Below are 20,841 nucleotides of genomic sequence, written 5' to 3'. Positions count from 1 at the left end.
TCTCAAAGGAAAGCGATTCCGTGATGTGGATGAAGTCAAAGAAAACATGCTAAAGGCTTTGAACAGTATCCAGCCTCAAGAATTCCAGCACTGTTTTGAGCAGTGGCAAAAGCGTTGGGGCAAGTGCATTAATGCACACGGACAATACTTTGAAGGGGACTAATATACAGTTCAATAAAAATGCAAAAATAAATTCCGGTTATTTTTGGGTCCCCCCTCGTATATGAGAATCAGAGTCGAAAGGTGCTGCCAATAATGTGATACCTGCAGAGCAACCCAAGGACCCCTAACCCAGAGCCAGGGCTTGATTCACCTGTAACACTGGCACACCATTTAAGAGGATCCCTGTCGATATCACAGGGCCCTCTCCAGACAGCCTGACAGGACATCAATAGCTCATAATTGCCATGGACTACTTCACCAAGTGGCTGAAGGTTTACATCATCCCTAATTAGGAAGCAATGATGGTGGTTGACATTCTTGAGACTTAACTACGTCTGCTGTTTCAGGGTCCCGTGGACATCTCACAGCAAATGAGACCGGAACTTCAAGCCATGACTCCGAAGGAATTTTACAGCACACCACCCCTCTGCATCTTTAGTCAGACTGACTTTGGCTATAAACACAGCTGTGAAGTTTGACAGTCTTAGGCTGATAGGCTCAGAAGCAGAGAACAGAAGTCATGTGCAGAAAACTAAATGTGAAGCAGAAAGTGCTGTGACTCACAAGTTAGTTTGGTGCAAGATGCAGGAAGTGGATAATACATTGTTCTATTGTGAAACAGTAGTGGACATATACAAATACAAATCTTAAGTGACTAGTGACAGCAAGACACTAACTGTTTAAACATGTTACAATACAGATTCTGTGTACCAATATGCAGTCAGAACTATCAACAATGGAACCTGTACTAAACGTAAAACTTCCATGGCTGAAATTTTTTCTGGACCCATGAATTAGCACAAACATCAGCATAAATGCACTGAAATAAACAGAAATTGTCTAATGCAAAATGGACAACAAACAGAAGACTTTAATGGAAAAAATTCTTAATATTTAGTTTCTTTCCTCAGCACTGTATGAATTGGTTCCTCTTATTCACTGTGCTGTACTTCTGTCTGACTTCACTTTTCCACTTCAGTTCACTAGTAGGTACCTGTTTTGAGGGTAGCTAAGTTAAGACCAAGGAGCAGAAGCACAACAATGGCACTGGGAAATTCAAGACTCACACACCTCACCCCATACGATGGCATCCGTACATGTTTGCAAGCGCCACACCTAACAGTACAACGACCCTGTCAGTGAAATGTTTACAATTATGCAATGGACAACCATGCCACTGAGACTCTCAGTTTTTCATTTTAAGCTGCAGCCATGGCCTCCAAGAAGAGAGCAATGCTTGATCTTAACACAAAAGTATAAGTGATGAAAGCAAGTAAAAAAAAATGCTGCATATAAGTGACTTAAGGCATCTATTGAGTTGTTACGAAGTTTCAGGATGTGGCATCAGACTGCGTTTAGTGAAGTCTGTGATATCCAAAGGATATCGCAAATGACGATGAAACATGAGTTTTTTTGTGCATTACCAGTGAAACTGTGTGTTTGAAAGGTAAAAAATGTTCTGATGCAAAACTTTACAAAGAAAAGCTGAAAGTTTTCTCTATTATTTTATCACAAAAGAGTTGGAAAAACTTCTGGTTAGAGGGCAACCTGCTAAACCATGATGTTTTAAGAACTACATAAAGAAACTCCCCATTGACTGGAAATCTAACAGGAAATATCTCATGTCATGGAGGAATAGCTGACAGCATTTAAAAGAATCAAACAACAGAAATACAATGTTCTCTTATTTTCAGACAATGTGACCTGTTATCTTTGCAGTGAACTCTCAAAGGTATGGCTTGCATCATTTCTCCCCAGCACCACAAGGTATATCAAACCTATAGACCAAGGAGTTGCAATATCTGTACAGCTGCAATCTCTGCTGGTCAATATGGACACATCTTCTGTCACCCAACTTGCCAAGTCCATCTCAGTCCTTGATGCTGTAATCTGCATAGCTGAAGCTGCAAAGCAGGTGTCTCCACAAACAGTACAGAGATATTCTCAGGAAGCAAGATTTTCAACCGAGTCGACTGGCGATAAAACAGATGAAACTAACATATACAACTCCAGGAGTCTCTCAATCTGGCTACATATGACAATGTTAAAGCAGAAGATGGCCTTAACATTGATACAGAGGTAGAAACAGAAGTTGGTTTGAAGGAAACTGATGAGTTCATTGAGAATCACCAGCAAAATAAGGAACAGGAAGATGGGAAGAAGGAAGAACATGGAGCTTCCCAAGAACAACTTGGGTGTAACTCAGGACATACCGCAATGCTTTAAATAGCATCAGAGAACTTTGGGAATTTTCACATCACAACTCCAAACAATATGCAGGGCTAGAATTCTAACAAAACTGACGTCTTCCAGTCGCCAACACATATGCAGAAAACCTTACTGCACTATTGGAAACAAATGACAATGTGTATAATGTGATTAAAACAATGTCACTTTTGTATGGAAGATGAAGTAATGCAATCTTAAGAACTGCAATTTCAGTTTGAATGCCTGTATAAAATGGAGTATGGCTGCAATAGAATAGCATTCAGTCCTACACAGTTCCACTTTCTACAGGCTTTACTGTACTGAAAAAATTCTTGGCAGCGTAAAACTGCTGAATATTATTCAAAGGTACTGAGTAACACATCAATTTCTCCATTGGAGAAAGTTCTGAAGATGTTTCAATTTGTTATTTTGAAGAAATATGAATTGTCATGACAGTTTTTTAATTAAAATGAAGACAATATACACTGTTTAGAATCAAAATTAATTAGAGAGTTGCACAATTTCAAAAGGCCCTAAACTGACAAAGATTTGTTATTGATATGAACGTTTTTGATATTAATATGGAATTCTACGCTAACATCACCATTAAAATCGGGCCTGTGTCATCCATATTTTAACATTTCGCGGACCAGATGCCTAGGCCTAGGCATTTGGGTTTTAAAGGTGGCAGACCGGTCGCCTAGATTTAGGCTTTTAGGACACGTTATGTTGCAACACACTATTCCTCGCTTTGGTGGCCACGTGTCTGTAAAAGTACTGCGTAGCTGACCTTCGGAATGTTTGTTTTCCGAGTTCCTCTCTCACTCTAAAGAAAAGTCCCTTTGTTCAAGTCGAAGCTTCTATGTGTGAGGCAAGATATTCTCAGTGTCAACATGGCTCAGAGACGAAAGCAGTTGAAGGCCGCGCGAGCTCTCGGAGAAGAAGAAATCTGTGATTTGATCTCCGATGAGTTATCTGACTTGCCAACTGCTTCGTCTTCTGATAGCGAGGGCAGTGTCAGTGGCAGTGACAGGGGCCCCCAAAATATTGTGACCAGAAGAGAAAGTGAAAGTGACAGTGAGAGCTCCGATGAAAGTGCGAGTGCTAGCATTGCGGGGACAGCCACATGGGGTAAAGTGGACAAAACACCCACTTTGGGAAAGTTTACTGGTGATCCAGGGGTGAGACAAATGCCATCGGACCCTACGCAAGTGTCTGAAGTAGCTGAACTGTTTTTTGGAGATAGTTTCTTTGACATGTTGTGTCAGGAGACCAACAGATACTATCTCCAACACCGTGAGGCGTATGACAGTACCTATAAGGTGTTGAAGTGGGTGAATGTCACTTCAGCAGAAATGAAAAAATTTTTGGCAATAATCATTCTAATGGGGTTTACAAAGAGGGATAATTTGAAAGACTATTGGTGCACTGATTCATTTTTAGAAATTCCCATTTTTGGCAAACTCATGAGTCGTAAGAGATTTGAACAGATATGGTGGTGTTTGCATTTCAATAATAATGAACTGCAACCACAATCAACGGGCAGGCTTTTCAAAATTCAGCCCTTATTAGACTTTTTCGTTGAGAAATTTCAGACAGTTTATAAGCCAGAGCAGCAACTGTCTTTGGACGAATCTGTGATTCCTTGGAGGGGAAGGCTTCGTTTTCGAACGTATAATCCTGGGAAACTCACAAAGTATGGCCTACTTGTTCGTGTAGTCACGGAAAGCACTTCAGGCTATATTGGAAATTTAGAAATTTATTCCGGTGAAGGCAAGAAATTGCAAGAAACTATTGTTTCCATTTTGGATCCCTATCTGGATCAAAATTATCACGTTTATCAAGATAATTTTTATAACAGTGTGGCAACTGCAGAATACCTACTTTCAAGGAAAGTACGTATTTGTGGTACAATTAGGGTGAACAGAGGCCTTCCTCCAGATCTGAAAGAGGAATGTAAATCCCTGAAACGTGGTGACACCACATTCAGGAGGAAGGGGGACATTCTTCTTCAGTCCTGGAGGGATACTCGCGTTGTGAATATGATTTCCACTATTCACAATTCGAGCATGGTCGATGTTCAAAGACGACATGGGCAAGTGAAGAAGAAGCCTCTTTGTATTTCTCAGTACAATATGTTCATGAAGGGAGTTGACAGAGCCGACCAATACTTGGCCTATTATTCCCTTCCTAGGAAAACAGTAAAATGGATGAAGAAAGTTGCCTTGTGGCTTATAAATTGTGCCCTTTTCAATTCATTTTTGGTTTTCAAAGAGCTAAACGAAAATTCAACTTTGAAATACAAGGCATTTCTCATGAATGTGGCAAAAGCCTGGGCTACAGACCTCACAGTGGCGGCAGAACCTGCGTCAGACACAGACATAGTACGACCGGGACCATCTACTCCCACCCCACGGAGGCCTCATATGGACTCCCCTGGGCAACTCTCGGGTGATATGTGGAAACATACCCTCGTGAAAATTGTGATGAGCGAACAATCGACGGGGAAGTATCCTTCTACGCAGTGCCGTGTGTGCGCTGTGCACAAGAAGCGAAGCAAGACTTCCTATGTCTGCAAGTTCTGCGTCATGCCTCTTCACAGAGGGGAATGTTTCCAGAAATATCACACTCTGAAGCACTTCTAGGAGCTCTGGTAAGTCTTCTCCAAAAATTTTAGTTCATAAAATTAATTAGGAGATTTTATATTAATTTTTAAAGTGAACAGTGCACAAGTTAGGGTAGTAGGTTTAAAAACGTCGGTCCCCAGGCTGATTTAAATATTTAAATCACCGGTCCGCGAAGTGTTAATCTTCAGCTGGCCACTCTGCTTTCCAATGGTTCTACTAAAATGAACTCTCTGATCATGAGTTCATATTACCATATTTTGGACTGTGAATCAAGATTAGGGATTTATCTGATGCATTTTGATATCTAAGTACCAAGAAAGCAGGTGGTGTTCTAAAACACTGTTTGGATGTGCTTATATTTGTGGTCAGAAGCATTCCAAATCAAAACTATGGGCAAACATCTGCATGGTGAAATGAAAACTGCCCCCCCTAACATCATAGTGGACATCTCTGCCATAATGAAAGACCAAGAGCATCAGAAGTCATATTATTGGTAACAAGTTTAAAACAGCCCTATATATACTGTATATCACTAATTAACTTTAAAGACTTTAAGCTTCCATGGTGGTGAAGATTCATATTGCGGTTTTCTAGTTTATAACACTGTGTAGTTTTTGAGTTGTTTCTAACATTTCAGAGGAACATACTGCTTTCATCTTTGTGCAGAAATGCAGACTAATTAATTGTTTTAGATAGTTCAATTAATGGTAAACTGATTATAAATAATATTACTGAAATTTACTGGAAACCAGAACTTCAAATTGTCTTTCAATGGGCTCATAGTCTTGTCCAGTCTCTGGAAATACTGTGCCTTTAAAAAGGGTAAAGTTGTCCCTGTGCTTAACTAATCATGCAATATGCCATGAAGGCTGATGGGGGAGTAGATGTATAGATCCTTTTTCTTTCTTCTTTTTGAAGGAAGCCAAGCGTCTACCACCTTGTGGTTCTGTTGTTCAAAGAACAGGATTCTGCAAATATATTATGGGAATAATGTAGTATTTCCATAATCCCTATTTTGTTTTTATGGGAGCTTTGGTATTTTGTCCTACCTCTAGTGTCGTCTTGTTGAAGTAAGTTCGTGGTGCGCTGTGTTGTTATACTGTTCTAAGGTGTGTTGAATCGTGTATTTATACTCCTTGTGTCTTATGACATTTGTGTGGGCATGTACTGATGTTTTATTACGATGTTGAATATATTATATATCTATTGTATGTTTTTGTTCTTCTATCAATTTATTGAGTTTATTAGAGCGATATGTGTGGAAGTTTTCTTTTATATTTATGATGCTCCCTTTTTTGGCATTTTCAACCATTTCCATGATTACTGTCATGGGTCCATACTGGTGACATTTATTTAGTATATGTTGGGCAAATGCCGATCCATCTTCGATTAATTTTATATTTCTTATGTGTTCCTTGTACCTTGTTAGATTTCTACCAGTTTGGCCAATCTATACTTTTTGACAGTTTTGGCAGGTTATTCTGTTTATCCCACTCTGTTCATAAGGGTTTGTTTCTCGTTTCTCATTTACTTGTTTACCTATGGTGGAAGTTGTTCCAAATGCTATCTTTATGTTGGTGTTTTTGAAGAGTTTTTTGATTTTCCATATATACTTTCCTGTATAGGCAAATGGGATCCATTTTTGTTCTTTCTTGGCTTTAATTTTCCAGATTATTTTTCTGTTGTTTGAGTTTGTTGTATAGATGTAGGATGTCTTCCTTCCTATAACTGTTATTTAGTGCTATATAAATAATAGTATTTAATTCTTTATTTTTTATGTTTGCTATAGGGGGTAATGCGAGAAGTCTGTGTATCCAGTTTTTATATGCTGCTAATTTTCGTTCTTTGGGGTGGCATGATTTATTATTTATTGTTATGTGTCTGTCATTGTAGATTTTCTGTATATTTCCATTTCTATTTGTCCTTGTCTGTTAATTAGATTTAAATCTAAGCATGCTATTTCATTGTTTACTTCCTCATTTATTGTAAATTGCAAGTCTTTAGGTTGCACACTGAACTGTTTGAGAAGGCTTTGGGGAGTTATTTTTGTTTGATTATATATTATGAAAATGCCATCTGCGTATCTGTTATAGTACAGCAATACCTCGCATAGTCCAGGTAATCAGTTCTGCCAATATCCTGGACTGTTTGAAACCGGACTAATCGAGAAACTAAATACTTACATAAAAATGATAATTAGTTCAAAAAAAGGTCTCCGTTTTTCGATAAATAAAACATGATCATTTAATTGTCTTTATTAGAAATAATTTAAAAAGAATCATGTTTTTTGCAATTCATTTTTTATTCTCTAAAAATTGCAATATTGATGCTTGCACATTTTTCTTCTTTGGCCTTTTCTCTTCATACATTTCTTTGTATGTAACAACGAATTGCATTCTTTATCATTCAGCGAATTGTAAGGCTACGTTCAACATTGGGATCAACTTCCATAATATGATCTGACAAGGTTTCAACCATTCCAATAATTTTTGATAGTTGTTCAGCTGTTAATTCTCGTGCAGGAACTTCAACACAGTCGTCGTGGTCTAAGTTCTCCTCCTGTTCCTCATGAGCCTGTTGTTCATCTATGTTAATAAGTGTATCATTACCTAGTTCATTATTGTTCGATTTGATGCACTCAATTATGTTAATGGAATCTAACACACTGAAACCAAGTTGCTGTCCAATTTCCACTATGTTATTAGTGACTTCAGCAAAATGACTTTCAAAACCAATGAAATCATTTGCACAATGTGGTATGATATGTTTCCATACTACCCTCATATGCTTACTGTTAATTCATGCCATGCTTCACCTATGTTATCAATAATGTTTCTGATGTTGTAGCTCTTCCAAAATTCCGTTAAAGTAGTGCTCTCCCCACCTCCTCCAGTGATAGCTGTCAGAGCTCAAGAAAGAATGATCAGAGCATAGGTATGTACATATACAACTGGGAACACCAGAAAAAATTGAAATATGTATCGTATCACATGTATTTAAAAACACATAAAAAAACTGCACAAAAAGAGACTTGACTGTATAAAGGGAAAAAAGAACGATCATTTATGTATTAAAAATAATTCTGTGTAATATTTTTTTAGAATTTATTTTTATTTTTCTCAATTAAAATTTAGTTTGTTTTGAAATTTTCAAATTGGACTACAGTGAATCCAGACTGATCGAAACCAGACTATGCGAGGTATAGATGTGATTTTTTTCACCTTTCAATAAATGTTTTATTTTATTTTGTTCTAGATCTTGTAGAAAAATTTCTGCCATAGTACTTGATAATGGTGAGCCCATGGCTATGCCCAACTTTGGTTTGTAAAATTTTTTATTATACTGAAAATAGTTTTAATTCAATATCATCTCAAGCATAGCCGTGATTTCTTTTGTAATGCAAACTGATGTACCAAGTGATTTTAAGAAACTGTAACATTGGATTTGAATTACATATAAATTGTCAGTTATACAGGACCCACAGAGACCAATATTATGAGATTTTTATAAATGAAACATGTTTGCAGCACTGAAAGCAACTATGGCCAGTCACCGGTTATCACATAACTAGGTGCATTGCACACCAGCATTTGACCACAAGCTATGCAACAGAACAAGAACATCACAGTACACAGAAGCAGGAAGACATGGTTAAATGCTGGCATTCTAGGAGCAGAATCCATCTATAGAGTAACATCACCATTAACAGCAACAGCACCATGGAACTATCCAAGACCTTCATACTCCAATTCTAAAAAAGCATCTTGGGCATGTGTCATGTTATATGATAATGCCTGTACTCTCCAGGACACAGTGCACTTTATGTACTGGTAGGGCCAGACCTGTCACTGCGTGACTTCCATGTGTTTGGCTCCATCAAGAATGTGTTAAAAGGGCAAAGATTCAGTTCGGATGAACATGTCAGGGCAGCAATTGTTGGGAATTGAGACTTCTTTCCCCTTTAATTCCTTGACTTATGATCCATGACTGCATATACGTGAGGCAATCCAAAAGTTACCGAAATTTGAATTTTGCGCCCGAATGGTTATGAGTACATCGAAATACTGCTGGGTGTCTCCCCACACACCCTTCTTGAATCAGTGTGGCAAGCAGTGTCGAGTTCAGTGGTTGGGTTTATTGTTGGTGAACGTATTTCCATTGTTGTGTTTCCATGAGTTTGTGGTTTTGCGATGGCTGATCTGAGAGAGCAGCGTGTCTGTATAAAGGTTTGTTTCACACTTGGGAAAGCCGCTGCAGAAACACACCAAATGTTGAAGCAAGCTTTTGGTGACAACAGTTTAGTCCAGACACAAACTTACGACTGGTGTAAGCATTTCAAAAAATGGCCGAACATTGACTGATGATGAAGATCTTGCGGGACGGCCGTCAACTGGTACCAAACCAAAGAATGTCACAAAAGTTAGGGATCTNAAGCTTGACAAGTCAAGAGCAACATTAAGTCCATGTTGATCTGTTTTTTTGATATTGACAGGATTGTTCGTAAGGAGTTCGTCCCTCCTGGTCAGACAGTCAATAAAGAGTTCTATCACGATATTCTAAGGCGTTTGAGGGAGAACATGAGGAGAAAACGTCCAGAGAAGTGGCGCACGAACGACCGGTACTCCACCATGACAACGCACAACCGCATATGGCTTACATTGTGCAGGAATTTTTGGCTAAAAAAACAAGATGGCAGTTGTTCCCCACCCACCGTACTCGCCAGACTTAGCTCCATGTGACTTCTTTCTCTTCTCCAAGATGAAAATCAAGTTGAAGGGGCAAAGATTTGATACAGTTGAGGAAATTCAAGTGGAAATGCAGACGGTATTAAACACCCTAACAAAGAAAGAATTCCAGGATGCATTTGAAAAGTGGCAGAAATGCTGGGATCGGTGTATGCGCTCCCAAGGGGACTACTTTGAAGGTGATGGTGCAGAATAAGATCTAGGTAAGATGTAATAGTTTTTATTAATATATTTCAGGAACTTTTGCATTGCACCACATATGTTTGCTTTACTAGTTGTTGCGTGTTACTTGTGTCAGGGCAGCGATTGTTGGGAACTGAGACTTCTTTCCCCTTTAATTCCTTGACTTAGGATCCATGACTGCATATGTGTTTGCTTTACTAGTTGTTGTGTGTTACTTGCTGAGCCAGTAAACACTTCCCCACTGTGACATAACAGCAGAGGAGCTGCTGCTGCTGCTGCTGCTAGGCAACAGGCCACTAAACACTTCTACACTGTGACGTAACAGCACAGGAGCTGCTGGAGGCGATGTTTCGCACTTGGCCAATAGATATTAGATATTGGTTGTGGCAGCTGACAGGGTTAGTGTGCTGACAGAAGCCAGTGGTTGGGTAGCAGGGGGGGTTTACAGTTCTAGAGTCTAGTGAGAGTTGTTAACACAAAAGGTACAATTGTGAAATTACTTGTTCAACATTTGTGTTATAGTTGCGTTGAATGTAGTTATGTGGAAGAGTAATAAAGTGATGCCGCAAGAATATGCCTCGAGGTCTTGTTTCACAACAGCAATGGTGCAGTGGTTCCAGCAGCAGCTCAGAAAATTCTTTGCAAACAGGCAATGAGATGCCTGCCTCATTGCAAATGGGGACAATATGAACGACCTCTAGAATCCCTGAATGAATTTAATTTGAACAAGCCCAGTAAAGTTGTCCTACAACTTATCAATACCAATTTCAACAAAATCCATTACATAGTTTTGGAGATTAAATGTGCTGAAAGCTGAATAGTAACAATTTTTTCATTAAATGTTCATGCATTACATATTGTAACTTATCAATGCATTGCCAGGCAATGGTTCGATAGACACCCCACAATATGTGCTCGCAACAATAGGACAGATATTCATAGCTTATTGCTATGCAACAGTCAGCGTACCAATGGACTGGCAAGATAGCTATTATGTGACTGGTCTCCTATGGGGTCCACAGCACAGCCATTGCTATGAAACAGCTCAGTAAACAAACTACAACAACAGAGAGGCTGTTTTCTGTGTGGTCCATGCTGCAGTCATTTAATAAGATTCCCAACAATAGCGACTCCAACAAGCAATATACAGGAGTTGATTCAGTGTCCTGCCGGAATCAACTAAAGGCACAGAGGATGCGCCCCACAGCAGACGTCGAAAGAGAAACAGTGACTCTGATGACGGCAGCAGCACCACCAAGATGGAGGACTGTGCCGACTCATTGCCAGCAGTAAGCTTCTGCTAACCAAAGCAGTGCCGGGTGAGTGAATCAGTGATAGCGCTATAGTTACTTGTAGTTACAATCTGTATGTGGTTAATAAATCAAATTACCAATCCAAACACCATCTATAGTCACACTCTACCACATGACAATATATATGACTTGTACTGAAAAACACCTGTGCTATCACTTCAAGTAACACCTGTCTGATATGAGTTCATGTTCTTTATTGAACATTCTTCATTAAGATATCAACTTATTATTTATTATGAGGCAATTTCAGACATAATCCTGATTACATAAGAATTCAAACAATAACATCAAATATTACCTGAAGTTTACGATTTTCATCTACTATGTCCGTGTATTTCTTGCACATTGCAGCCAGTTTCTCTTCTGTTGTTTCAAGACTATTCAAAGCCTTCAAAACCTGTTCAACACTTTTATCATCCTTCTTCCTAATTTTTTCTTCCTTTGTTGTTTTCTTAAGCAATGAATCAGAAGGTTGTTTCCCTTGCTGAAATGGAAAAATATTCTTCAATGAGGATACCATCCTCTTACAACAATCAAGTGATACGCAGTGTATCCTGATGAAAGTGTAATCGATCATCCCTTTCTTTGTCGTATACATATATATATATTAATTTCATTATATTTTATAATTATACTGTACCATAATTACTCAGTACTCTATCAAGTACATGTCAAGATAGATCCTACGTAATAAATTGCTTTACATGACGCAACACCTCACAAAGTTTTAAAAATAAACTTTTGGGGCTGATTTGTTTGCGATAATATCATGTTGCTGGGAACAGTTTCGAAGGAATGCATGATGCAATCCAGCGGTAGTGGTTGTGCATTATGATTAGAATGGTACACAGTTCTCTAAACCACAAAGGGAGACTGTTTCTGACATCGGAAGTGACCAGACGCGATATCAAGTAGTCCTTATAGCAAAAAAGTAACACAAATTGCAATTATCAAAGACCAACAAAGGTTCTCAATTTGTAGCATTATGTGTAGTGATAACTATTAAATAAAGTTAAAAATTATGTGTATTTGTACCAACCGTCTACAGTGCACACAATTTCACCTTTCTCTTCACTACATGTTTCGCACTAATGTGCCATTTTTAGGTGTGGTTTTATTTACGTCAAACCATTGCACTGTTCACCATCATGTCTCCTTTATAAAATGATTAAAATGTATATATGTCATGTATAATAATAAAGTTTATATATTAAAACTTTTCAAGATTTATCATCTATACGTCGCACTTCAAATTCGTGATTTACGTCAATCCTCTCCTATGGGAGTACTCTTCCTATAGTCTTGTGTATATTGTGTCCTTCCCTTGTGACTGTGAGTGTTGTATTGAGGATTGATGTAAATCGCGAATTTGAAGTGCGACATTAAATGATAAACGATGATTGACATAAATCGCGAATTTGAAGTGCGACGTATAGATAATAAATCTTGAAAAGTTTTAATACATAAACTTTATTATTATACATGACATATATACATTTTAATCATTTTATAAAGGATACATGATGGCATACAGTGCAATGGTTTGACGTAAATAAAACCACACTTGAAGATGGCACATTAGTGCCGAAACATGTAGTGAAGAGAAAGGTGAAATTGTGTGCACTGTAAGAGGGTTGGTACAAATACACATCATGAACGTGAATAGGTGCAACAGGATGCTAAAATATAACAAAGTTAAAAATGTAAGATTTGAGGCTTTCACGGCGGTGACTATGAAGAAAGCAGTCTTCTGGGATTTGGCACCGTGTATATGTGGTGTTAACCGACATTTCAGAGGAACGTATCGCCTCCATCTTCAGGGTAGAAGGAAAAATATAAGAACTCTGCAAGCGAAGAGACCGTGAGAACCGGTAAAAGCAGACTGTGTGGAAATATACACAGCTATGTGAGAGCAGAGAGGGTAGGGGGGAAGGGCAAGTATACAAGTGAAAGCAGTAGTGTGGGAGGGGTAGGTGAAGGGAGCTGGGACAAGCATGGTTTTTGTGTAGGGGAGAGAAAGGCAAGGTTAAAGGCTGGGCACTAACCCGTAAGCTGAGGGAAGGGGGGTTGTTATGTTGGTTGGTCATGGCCTGTGTGGCCTTCTGGATCTGGCGTCATATCCCGGTGGGGGGTTTTTAAGAGAACAGATGTGAGGTTTCCAAGACTTGCTGAGACAAAACCCCCCCTCTCTGTTCATGCTTGTCCCAGCTCCCTTCCCCTACCCCTCCCACACTACTGCTTTCACTTGTATACTTGCCCTTCCCCCCTACCCTCTCTGCTCTCACATAGCTGTGTATATTTCCACACTCTGCTTTTACCGGTTCTCACAGTCTCTTCGCTTGCAGATTTCTTATATTTTTTCTTCTACCCTGAAGATGGAGGCGATACGTTCCTCCGAAACGTCGGTTAACACCACATATACATGGTGCCAAATCCCAGAAGACTGCTTTCTTCAAAGTTAAAAATGTTTGTGCAATGGTGGTGTGGAATGGTAACAATTCCTCCTGCCTAGCTAGAACAAGGCCTGTCAAAGCCTAGAGGGGAGACATGTTCTACTGATTGAACAGTTAGCCTAATTATACTACATAATCATTCCAACCCTAAAACCAACCAAATGGAACTTAGTTACAATATTGTGACATGGACGGCACAACGCTCAGTAAACACCTCTCCCCCCTTCCAGCAGTGACATAACAGCATCAGAGTAACTGCCGCTGCTACGGTAACAGGCCAGTCAACACTCCATCCCCCTTCCCCGCAGTGACGTAACAGGGGACACTGCACTTACTATGCAGCAATAAACAACTCTCAGCAGTGATCTCGAGCAATGCCTGTAAACACGTTATGCAACGTAACTGTTTTCTGTGTTGTCAGTGCGGAAGCTACATAACGAGGAGTGTTCGTCAGTGTAACCAGAGTTACTAGAGAGAGAGTAACCTGTCAGTTGCAGTCTCGCATTCGCTGGAGTGGGCTGAAGTTCATTCTTATCGAGTTGTACCGAGTGAATGGAAATGACTACAGAAGTATTTGTGATACTGCAAATGGCAGTAGTGATGTAACTGTGAATTGTGTAATTCTCTGAGTGAGTGTTCAATAAATTCGCTATATTCAAGAAGGCGTGAAGTTATTTGTCATGTGATATATACCCAACACACAACAGTATACAAGGGTCATACTGAAAGTTATGAGCAACAATTTTTTGTAAAGTAACATGCTTTATTATTGACAAACCAAATACACCACCTCAATCTACAGACCTTTTCTTTATTTTTCCACATAATCGCCACTTCTTTGTACACATTTCTCCCATCGTTCTGGGAGTTTGAAAATTCCCCTTCTGTAAATTCTGTTCCAGTCATCTGAAGACATGGACACACTGCTTCCTGATTGTCTCCCTTGTCTCAAAACGTTGTCCACGCAGCTGATCCTTCACAAATCAGAAAAAATGGTACTCAGAGGGTGCCAGATCAGGGCTATAGGAGGGGCATGGAAGAATTTCCCACCCCACCTTTGCACTTGCTTCCAATGTGACCTTTGTGGTCTTCGGTCAATAACTGCAGGACCCAACGAGCACAAACTTTCCTACAGCCCAAGCTTTCAATCATCTCCTATACTGCACTGTGCCCTATTCCAAGTTTTCGGGCTATCGTGTCCACAGTCACACGACTGTCATCTTGAATGATCTCATCCACTCTTTCCTTGTTGCATTCAGTTGAGACTGTTCGAGGGCAACAGCTCCGAGGCTCATCTTTGATGCTGGTGTTCCCATAGTTAAAATGTTTCACCCATCTTCGAACACTGCTCGCACCCATGCACACANTCTTCTTGTCACTTCTATCCGCCCCTCTATCTTTCCTTCAATAACTTCTTTTAGAAGGCAGTTTCTGCATAAAACATGACCAATCCAATTAGCCTTCCGTTTTCTTATTTCATGTAGGATATTCCTCTGCTCACTGACTCTAATTAACACTTCTTCATTTCTCACATAATCGGTCCAACTGATCTTCTCCATCCTTCTCCAACAGCACATTTCGAAACTTTCCAGATGTTTCTGATCTACTGCCCTAAGTGTCCATGTTTCAGCCCCATACAGAGCTATGCTCCAAATGTAGCATTTCACTAGTTTCTTCCTCAAATTTAAGTCCAATTCGCTGGTAAAAAGATTCTTCTTCTTGCTAAATGCAGCTTTTGCCATGGCAATCTTGGATTTAATTTCACTAGTACACCGTCCATCATCTGTTAGGTGTATTTGGTTTGTCAATAGTAAAGCATGTTACTTTACAAAAAATTGTTGCTCATGACTTTCAGTACGACCTATGTAAATGGTGAGTGATGTTGTGACCTCAACTAACATTTTGGAAGAGGAAGAGTGATATGGTGAGTGATGTTATGACCTCAACTAACATTTTAGAAGAGGAAGAGTGAGAACAAAATTTCTCACATGAAAGTTAGACTATCAGCATCATCATTATCACCATCACCATCACACAAATATTACATTAGACACTGCACATTATCTGAGATATACATATATACTGTCACGTGTTGGGTATATGTCACATGACAAATAACTTTATGCCGTACTGAATGTAGCAAATTTATTCCACATTCGCTCTTACAGTTACACAATTTACAATTTCACAAGTACTGCCATCTGCAGTATCACAATTAATTATCCATTCACTCCAGCAAATGCTAGACTGCAACTCACTTCAGCCACTTCACGATCCACACTGTGTCACTCCTGATCACACACTCCACTCACATACTGCTCAGCCGGCTTTTTATACCATTCCCTGTTGCCTGTGTCAACAGCGGTGTACCATGTTATGTCACAGTGGGAAGTGCTATTATGTCACTGCGGGAGGGGGCGGAGTGTTGACTGGCCAGTTACTGTAGCAGCGGCAGCACTTTGAAGCTGTTACATCACCGCTGGCAGGGGAGGGGGTGTCCTGCATAGAGCAAATACGTCACAATATATACAGGGTGTCCCAGGAGGAATGTGCCAGACTTCAGGAGGGTGTTTCTTATGTTATAGTATGCCGATATAACCCAAAACACCTATGTCCAAAATTGAACGGTTATGGAGATAATGGCCTGAGAAAAGTGTGGTTTTCTGGCGGGTCCACCCACTGTACCTGTCAGCTGACCACTATTATCTGTTTGTCCTTGAGTGTGCTGATTCACTAGCCATAAGCTTGTGCGCTACCTTCACGGTACGTTGCCGCTGCGTTGTGAATGGGTGGTAGGTTAATTGTGCGGAGTTGCTGAAATGCCTTTTGTGTTTTCACACATGGAATATTGTGATATGCATTTTGTGTGTGGATTTTGCGGTGGCAATGCATGTGCTGCTGTTGAAGAATACCAAAGGCGTTTTCCCGATCGAAGGATTACATGTCGAAGTGTATTTACGCGGATTCACCAGACATTGCATGATACTGGTTCTCTTCCGAGTGTTTCTGTGCACTCTGAAAGGGAGGATGTACGAATGATAAACACACGAGAGAATGTTCTTGAGATGGTTCAGAGAAGTCCGCGTCTGTCCACTTGTAGAATGGTCTCTCGCATCGGCGTATCACATATGCAGGTGTGGCGAACTTTACATGATGAAGAGTTGTATCCTTACCATGATCAAAGGGTACAACTGGAACCAGGCGACCATGCTCAGCGTATGGATTTGTGCCACTGGATAAAAGCTCATCCTGAACTGCTAAGCGTCATTTTATTCAGTGATGAGGTGTCTTTTACCCGGGACAGTGTAAATAATTTACGAAATGTGCATATGTGGTCCCATAATAATCCACATGAGATAATGGAAACGAAATTCCAAAAGAGATTTTCCGTGAATGTACGTTTAATACAGTTATGTAGTCTGTTTATACCACTATGTGCACTCAGCCATGTTGCGTCAGCACTTGCCAGTCATGAGTCATGTATAGTGCTTGGAAACCGAAGGACAATTATGACATGGCGAGCGAGTATTTTGTACTTCAATTTTATGGCTTCATGTCACTCACAAGTTAGTTTGATGTTGCGTACATTATTAACATTATAGAAACCACATATTCCTGCCTGTTTTAATATGTATTTTGTAATCAACAAGTGTGTAACACAGGTCAAAGTTTCACACTTCTCTGGCCATTATCTCCATAACCATTCAACTTTGGGCATAGGTGTTTTGGGTTATATCAGCATACTTTAACTTAAGGAACACCCTCCCGAAGTTTGGCACATTTCTCCTGGGACACCCTGTATGTGGTGCAATCCAAAAGTTCCCGAAATATATTAATAAAAACTATTACATCTTACCTAGATCTTATTTTGCACCATCACCTTCAAAGTAGTCCCCTTGGGAGCGCATACACCGATCCCAGCGTTTCTGCCACTATTCAAATGCATCCTGGAAGTCTTTCTTTGTTTCGGTGTTTAGTACCGTCTGTGTTTCCGCTTGAATTTCCTCAACTGTATCAAATCTTCGCCCCTTCAACTTGATTTTCATCTTGGGGAAGAGAAAGAAGTCGCATGGAGCTAAGTCTGGCGAGTACGGTGGGTAGGGAACAACTTGTTTTTAGCCAAAAATTCCTGCACAATGTAAGCCGTATGCAGTCATGCGTCATCATGGTGGAGTACCCAGTCATTCATGCGCCACTTCTCTGGACGTTTTCTCCTCATGTTCTCCATCAAACGCCTTAGAACATCGCGATAGAACTCTTTATTGACTGTCTGACCAGGGGGGACGAACTCCTTATGAACAATCCCGTCAATATAAAAAAAAACAGATCAACATGGACTTCATGTTGCTCTTGACTTGTCAAGCTTTCTTGGCTGAGGTGAAGAAGGGCTCTTCCATTGCAACGATTGCTGCTTGCTTTCAGGGTCGTAGCCATAAGCCCAACTTTCGTCACCAGTGACAACCTTCAAAAGAAAGTTTGGGTCCTCTTGAAGCTGTTGCTGAAATTCCCTGCAGACTTCAAAGCGATGCTGCTTATGTTCATTTTGCAGCAGTCATGGCACAAACTTCACCGCAATCCTCCTCATGTTCAGTGCCTCTGACAAAATTCGTTGACATGTACCATAACTTAGTCCCAAGGTGTTACAGAGGTCTTGGACAGTCAGTCTATGATCTTGCAGAATCAGATCCCTAACTTTTGCGACATTTTCTGGTTCGGTACCAGTTGACGGCCATCCTGAACGATCGTCATCATCAGTCAATGTTCGGCCATTTTTAAAATGCTTATACCAGTTGTAAGTTTGTGTCTGGCCTAAACTGTTTTCACCAAAAGCTTGCTTCAACATTTGGTGCGTTTCTGCAGCGGTTTTCCCAAGTTTGAAACAAAACTTTATACAGACACGCTGCTCTCTCAGGTCAGTCATCACAAAACCGCCAACTCACAGAAACACAACAATGGAAATACGTTCACCAACAATAAACCCAACCACTCAACTCGACGCCGCTTGCCACACTGATTCAAGAAGGATGTGTGAGGAGACACCTAGCTGTATTTCGATGTACTCATAACCATTTGGGCGCAAAATTCAAATTTCAGAAACTTTTGGATTGCCCCATGTACGCATCATTTTGGGATTTGGCTCTACTCCATCTTCAGGTGACTTGTTATAATTATACTGACAAATTTGTTACTGACATTCTTCATTTGATATTAGTGACAACAGCTGTGATCAAACCTGGAACCTTTTAATGTTAACACAGAATTCAAACGACTTGATCAACATAATCTTTGGTCCTGTCAAACATTAGTTTAACATACATAAGTGAATTCCTGTCATGTTCAGAGAAAACTCAGTGCTAGCACTAGGATACAGAACCCCGAGAAAAGAAGCACCACTGACAGAATAACTACAGGATCACGTTAAAGAAGAACATCATGCTGAATTGTCCCTTTATTACTGTTCACATACAGCTGTATGTCATTAATACTACTAACATGGCAATCGACACAAAAATATATATGGTGTGTCCAGGATCCACTAGGATTTTTTTTTTTTTGGCCCTGCAATGCCATTTCTTGGTGAGTTGTGGCATTAAATTCTTGAAGTTTCAGCTGTGGCTGTCTATAATTTCAAAGCACAAGCATCACTGCATCATGCGTTCTGACCTTGAATGTAACAGTACTGTTCTGATGCTCGTCGGAAAATGGCGGTTGAACAGAGAGGCAACATCAAATTTTGTTTGAAGGTAGGCAAAACAGCCACAGAAGCGTACAAAATGACGAAAATTGTGCATGGTAGTGACAGTTTGAGTCGTTCAAACATTTTTTGATGGTATGCTGTATTTTGTGATGGCAGGTATGACATTCAAGATGCTCCATGTGCATCAAAGCCGAGAACAAGTCACACTGAAGAAAATGTGAAAAAAGTGACCGAAATCCTTGCATCAGACAGATGTGTTTCTGCAAGACTCATCGAGGAGGTTTTGGGAATACCACAAAGTACTGTGCATCAAAGTTTGACCGAGGATTTGGGCAAACGGAAGGTCTGTTTGCAGTTTGTACCGCGTGTGCTGTCAGGCGATGAAAAATATGCCAGAGTGGATCACAGCAAAGACATGTTAAGGTCAGCCCAAAGTGATACAAAATTTACAAAATCAATTGTTACTGGTGACGAGACATGGTGTTTTCAATATGAGCCTCTCACAAAGCGGCAGAGTGCAGCGTGGTTGAACCCAAAGAAGCCGAAACGAAAGAAAGTGTGCATGCAAAAGAGTAGAGTAAAGACACTGCTAACCATTTTCTTCAATTCCAAAGGAATCTTTCACAAGGAATTTCTGCCAGAAGGTGAAACAGTTAATTCTGATTATTATCTCGGAGTCCTCAATTGTTTATGGGCAAGAATTCTTCGAATGCCTCATCCTACAAATCGAAGATCATGCACGATTCTTTTGGCTAGAAAAGGGATCGCCAGATTTGGCTCCAGCAGATTTCTGGTTGTTTCCAAAAGTTAAGTTTGGCGATGAAAGGAGACAGTCACACCACACAGGACATCTAAAGGGAATGTACCGCAGTTTTAAATGCGATTCCACAAAAGGAGTATAGTGACTGGTTTCAAAAACTTTTCAATCGATTCCAGTTATGTATTGATTCTGAATACTATTTTGAACAAAAAGAGTGAAATTTTGAAAATAATTCACGTCTTGTATTTTCAATGAACACTGTCCTAAAAGAATCTGGACACACTATGTATGTGTATATAAAACTAATATCAATAAATTATTATTTGTTTTTATTATACATACCACTACACGTTTCAATCAATATGATTACCTACAGGTGCATTACATGAATGTATACTGCTGTCACTGAATTGTTTGACTAATACAGATCTAACAGCACATAGCAAAGTGCATATTTTCATTACATTTATGCACATAACATGTAACTGTTTTATGATATGCTAAAGGTTAAAAATTAAATAAATTGAATAAAACTCATAAAGTGGAATGTAGCTGGATGAGCTTGGTGTGCATGCCAGGGTTATGTATGCCTTTTTAGATATCAGTGACTGATCAGTTCAAAAGAGTTTTGCATACTGCAGGTGTAGAGTGGCAGTGGGTTTGTAGAATATTTAGCGACTGGATGCACACTG

At 39.8% G+C, this 20,841-nt stretch overlaps 1 protein-coding gene across 3 annotated transcripts in view; it reads right to left on the bottom strand.

Annotated features, from left to right (window-relative positions):
• Positions 1-20,841, bottom strand: part of LOC111870237 (alpha-taxilin) — a 95,022-nt gene that overhangs the window by 57,859 nt on the left and 16,322 nt on the right. For all 3 annotated transcript variants that reach the window (XM_023862347.2, XM_023862348.2, XM_023862349.1), the window contains exon 3: positions 11,537-11,722. In XM_023862347.2, coding sequence (XP_023718115.1) covers positions 11,537-11,722 — 186 coding nt within the window. The remainder of the gene's footprint in view (positions 1-11,536; positions 11,723-20,841) is intronic.

The sequence above is a fragment of the Cryptotermes secundus genome, unplaced genomic scaffold, assembly GCF_002891405.2.
Source record: "Cryptotermes secundus unplaced genomic scaffold, Csec_1.0 scaffold45, whole genome shotgun sequence".
Taxonomy (NCBI): Eukaryota; Metazoa; Arthropoda; class Insecta; order Blattodea; family Kalotermitidae; genus Cryptotermes; species Cryptotermes secundus.
Note: the sequence above shows the minus strand (reverse complement) of the source record. Positions and strands in the feature narration are given on the sequence as shown.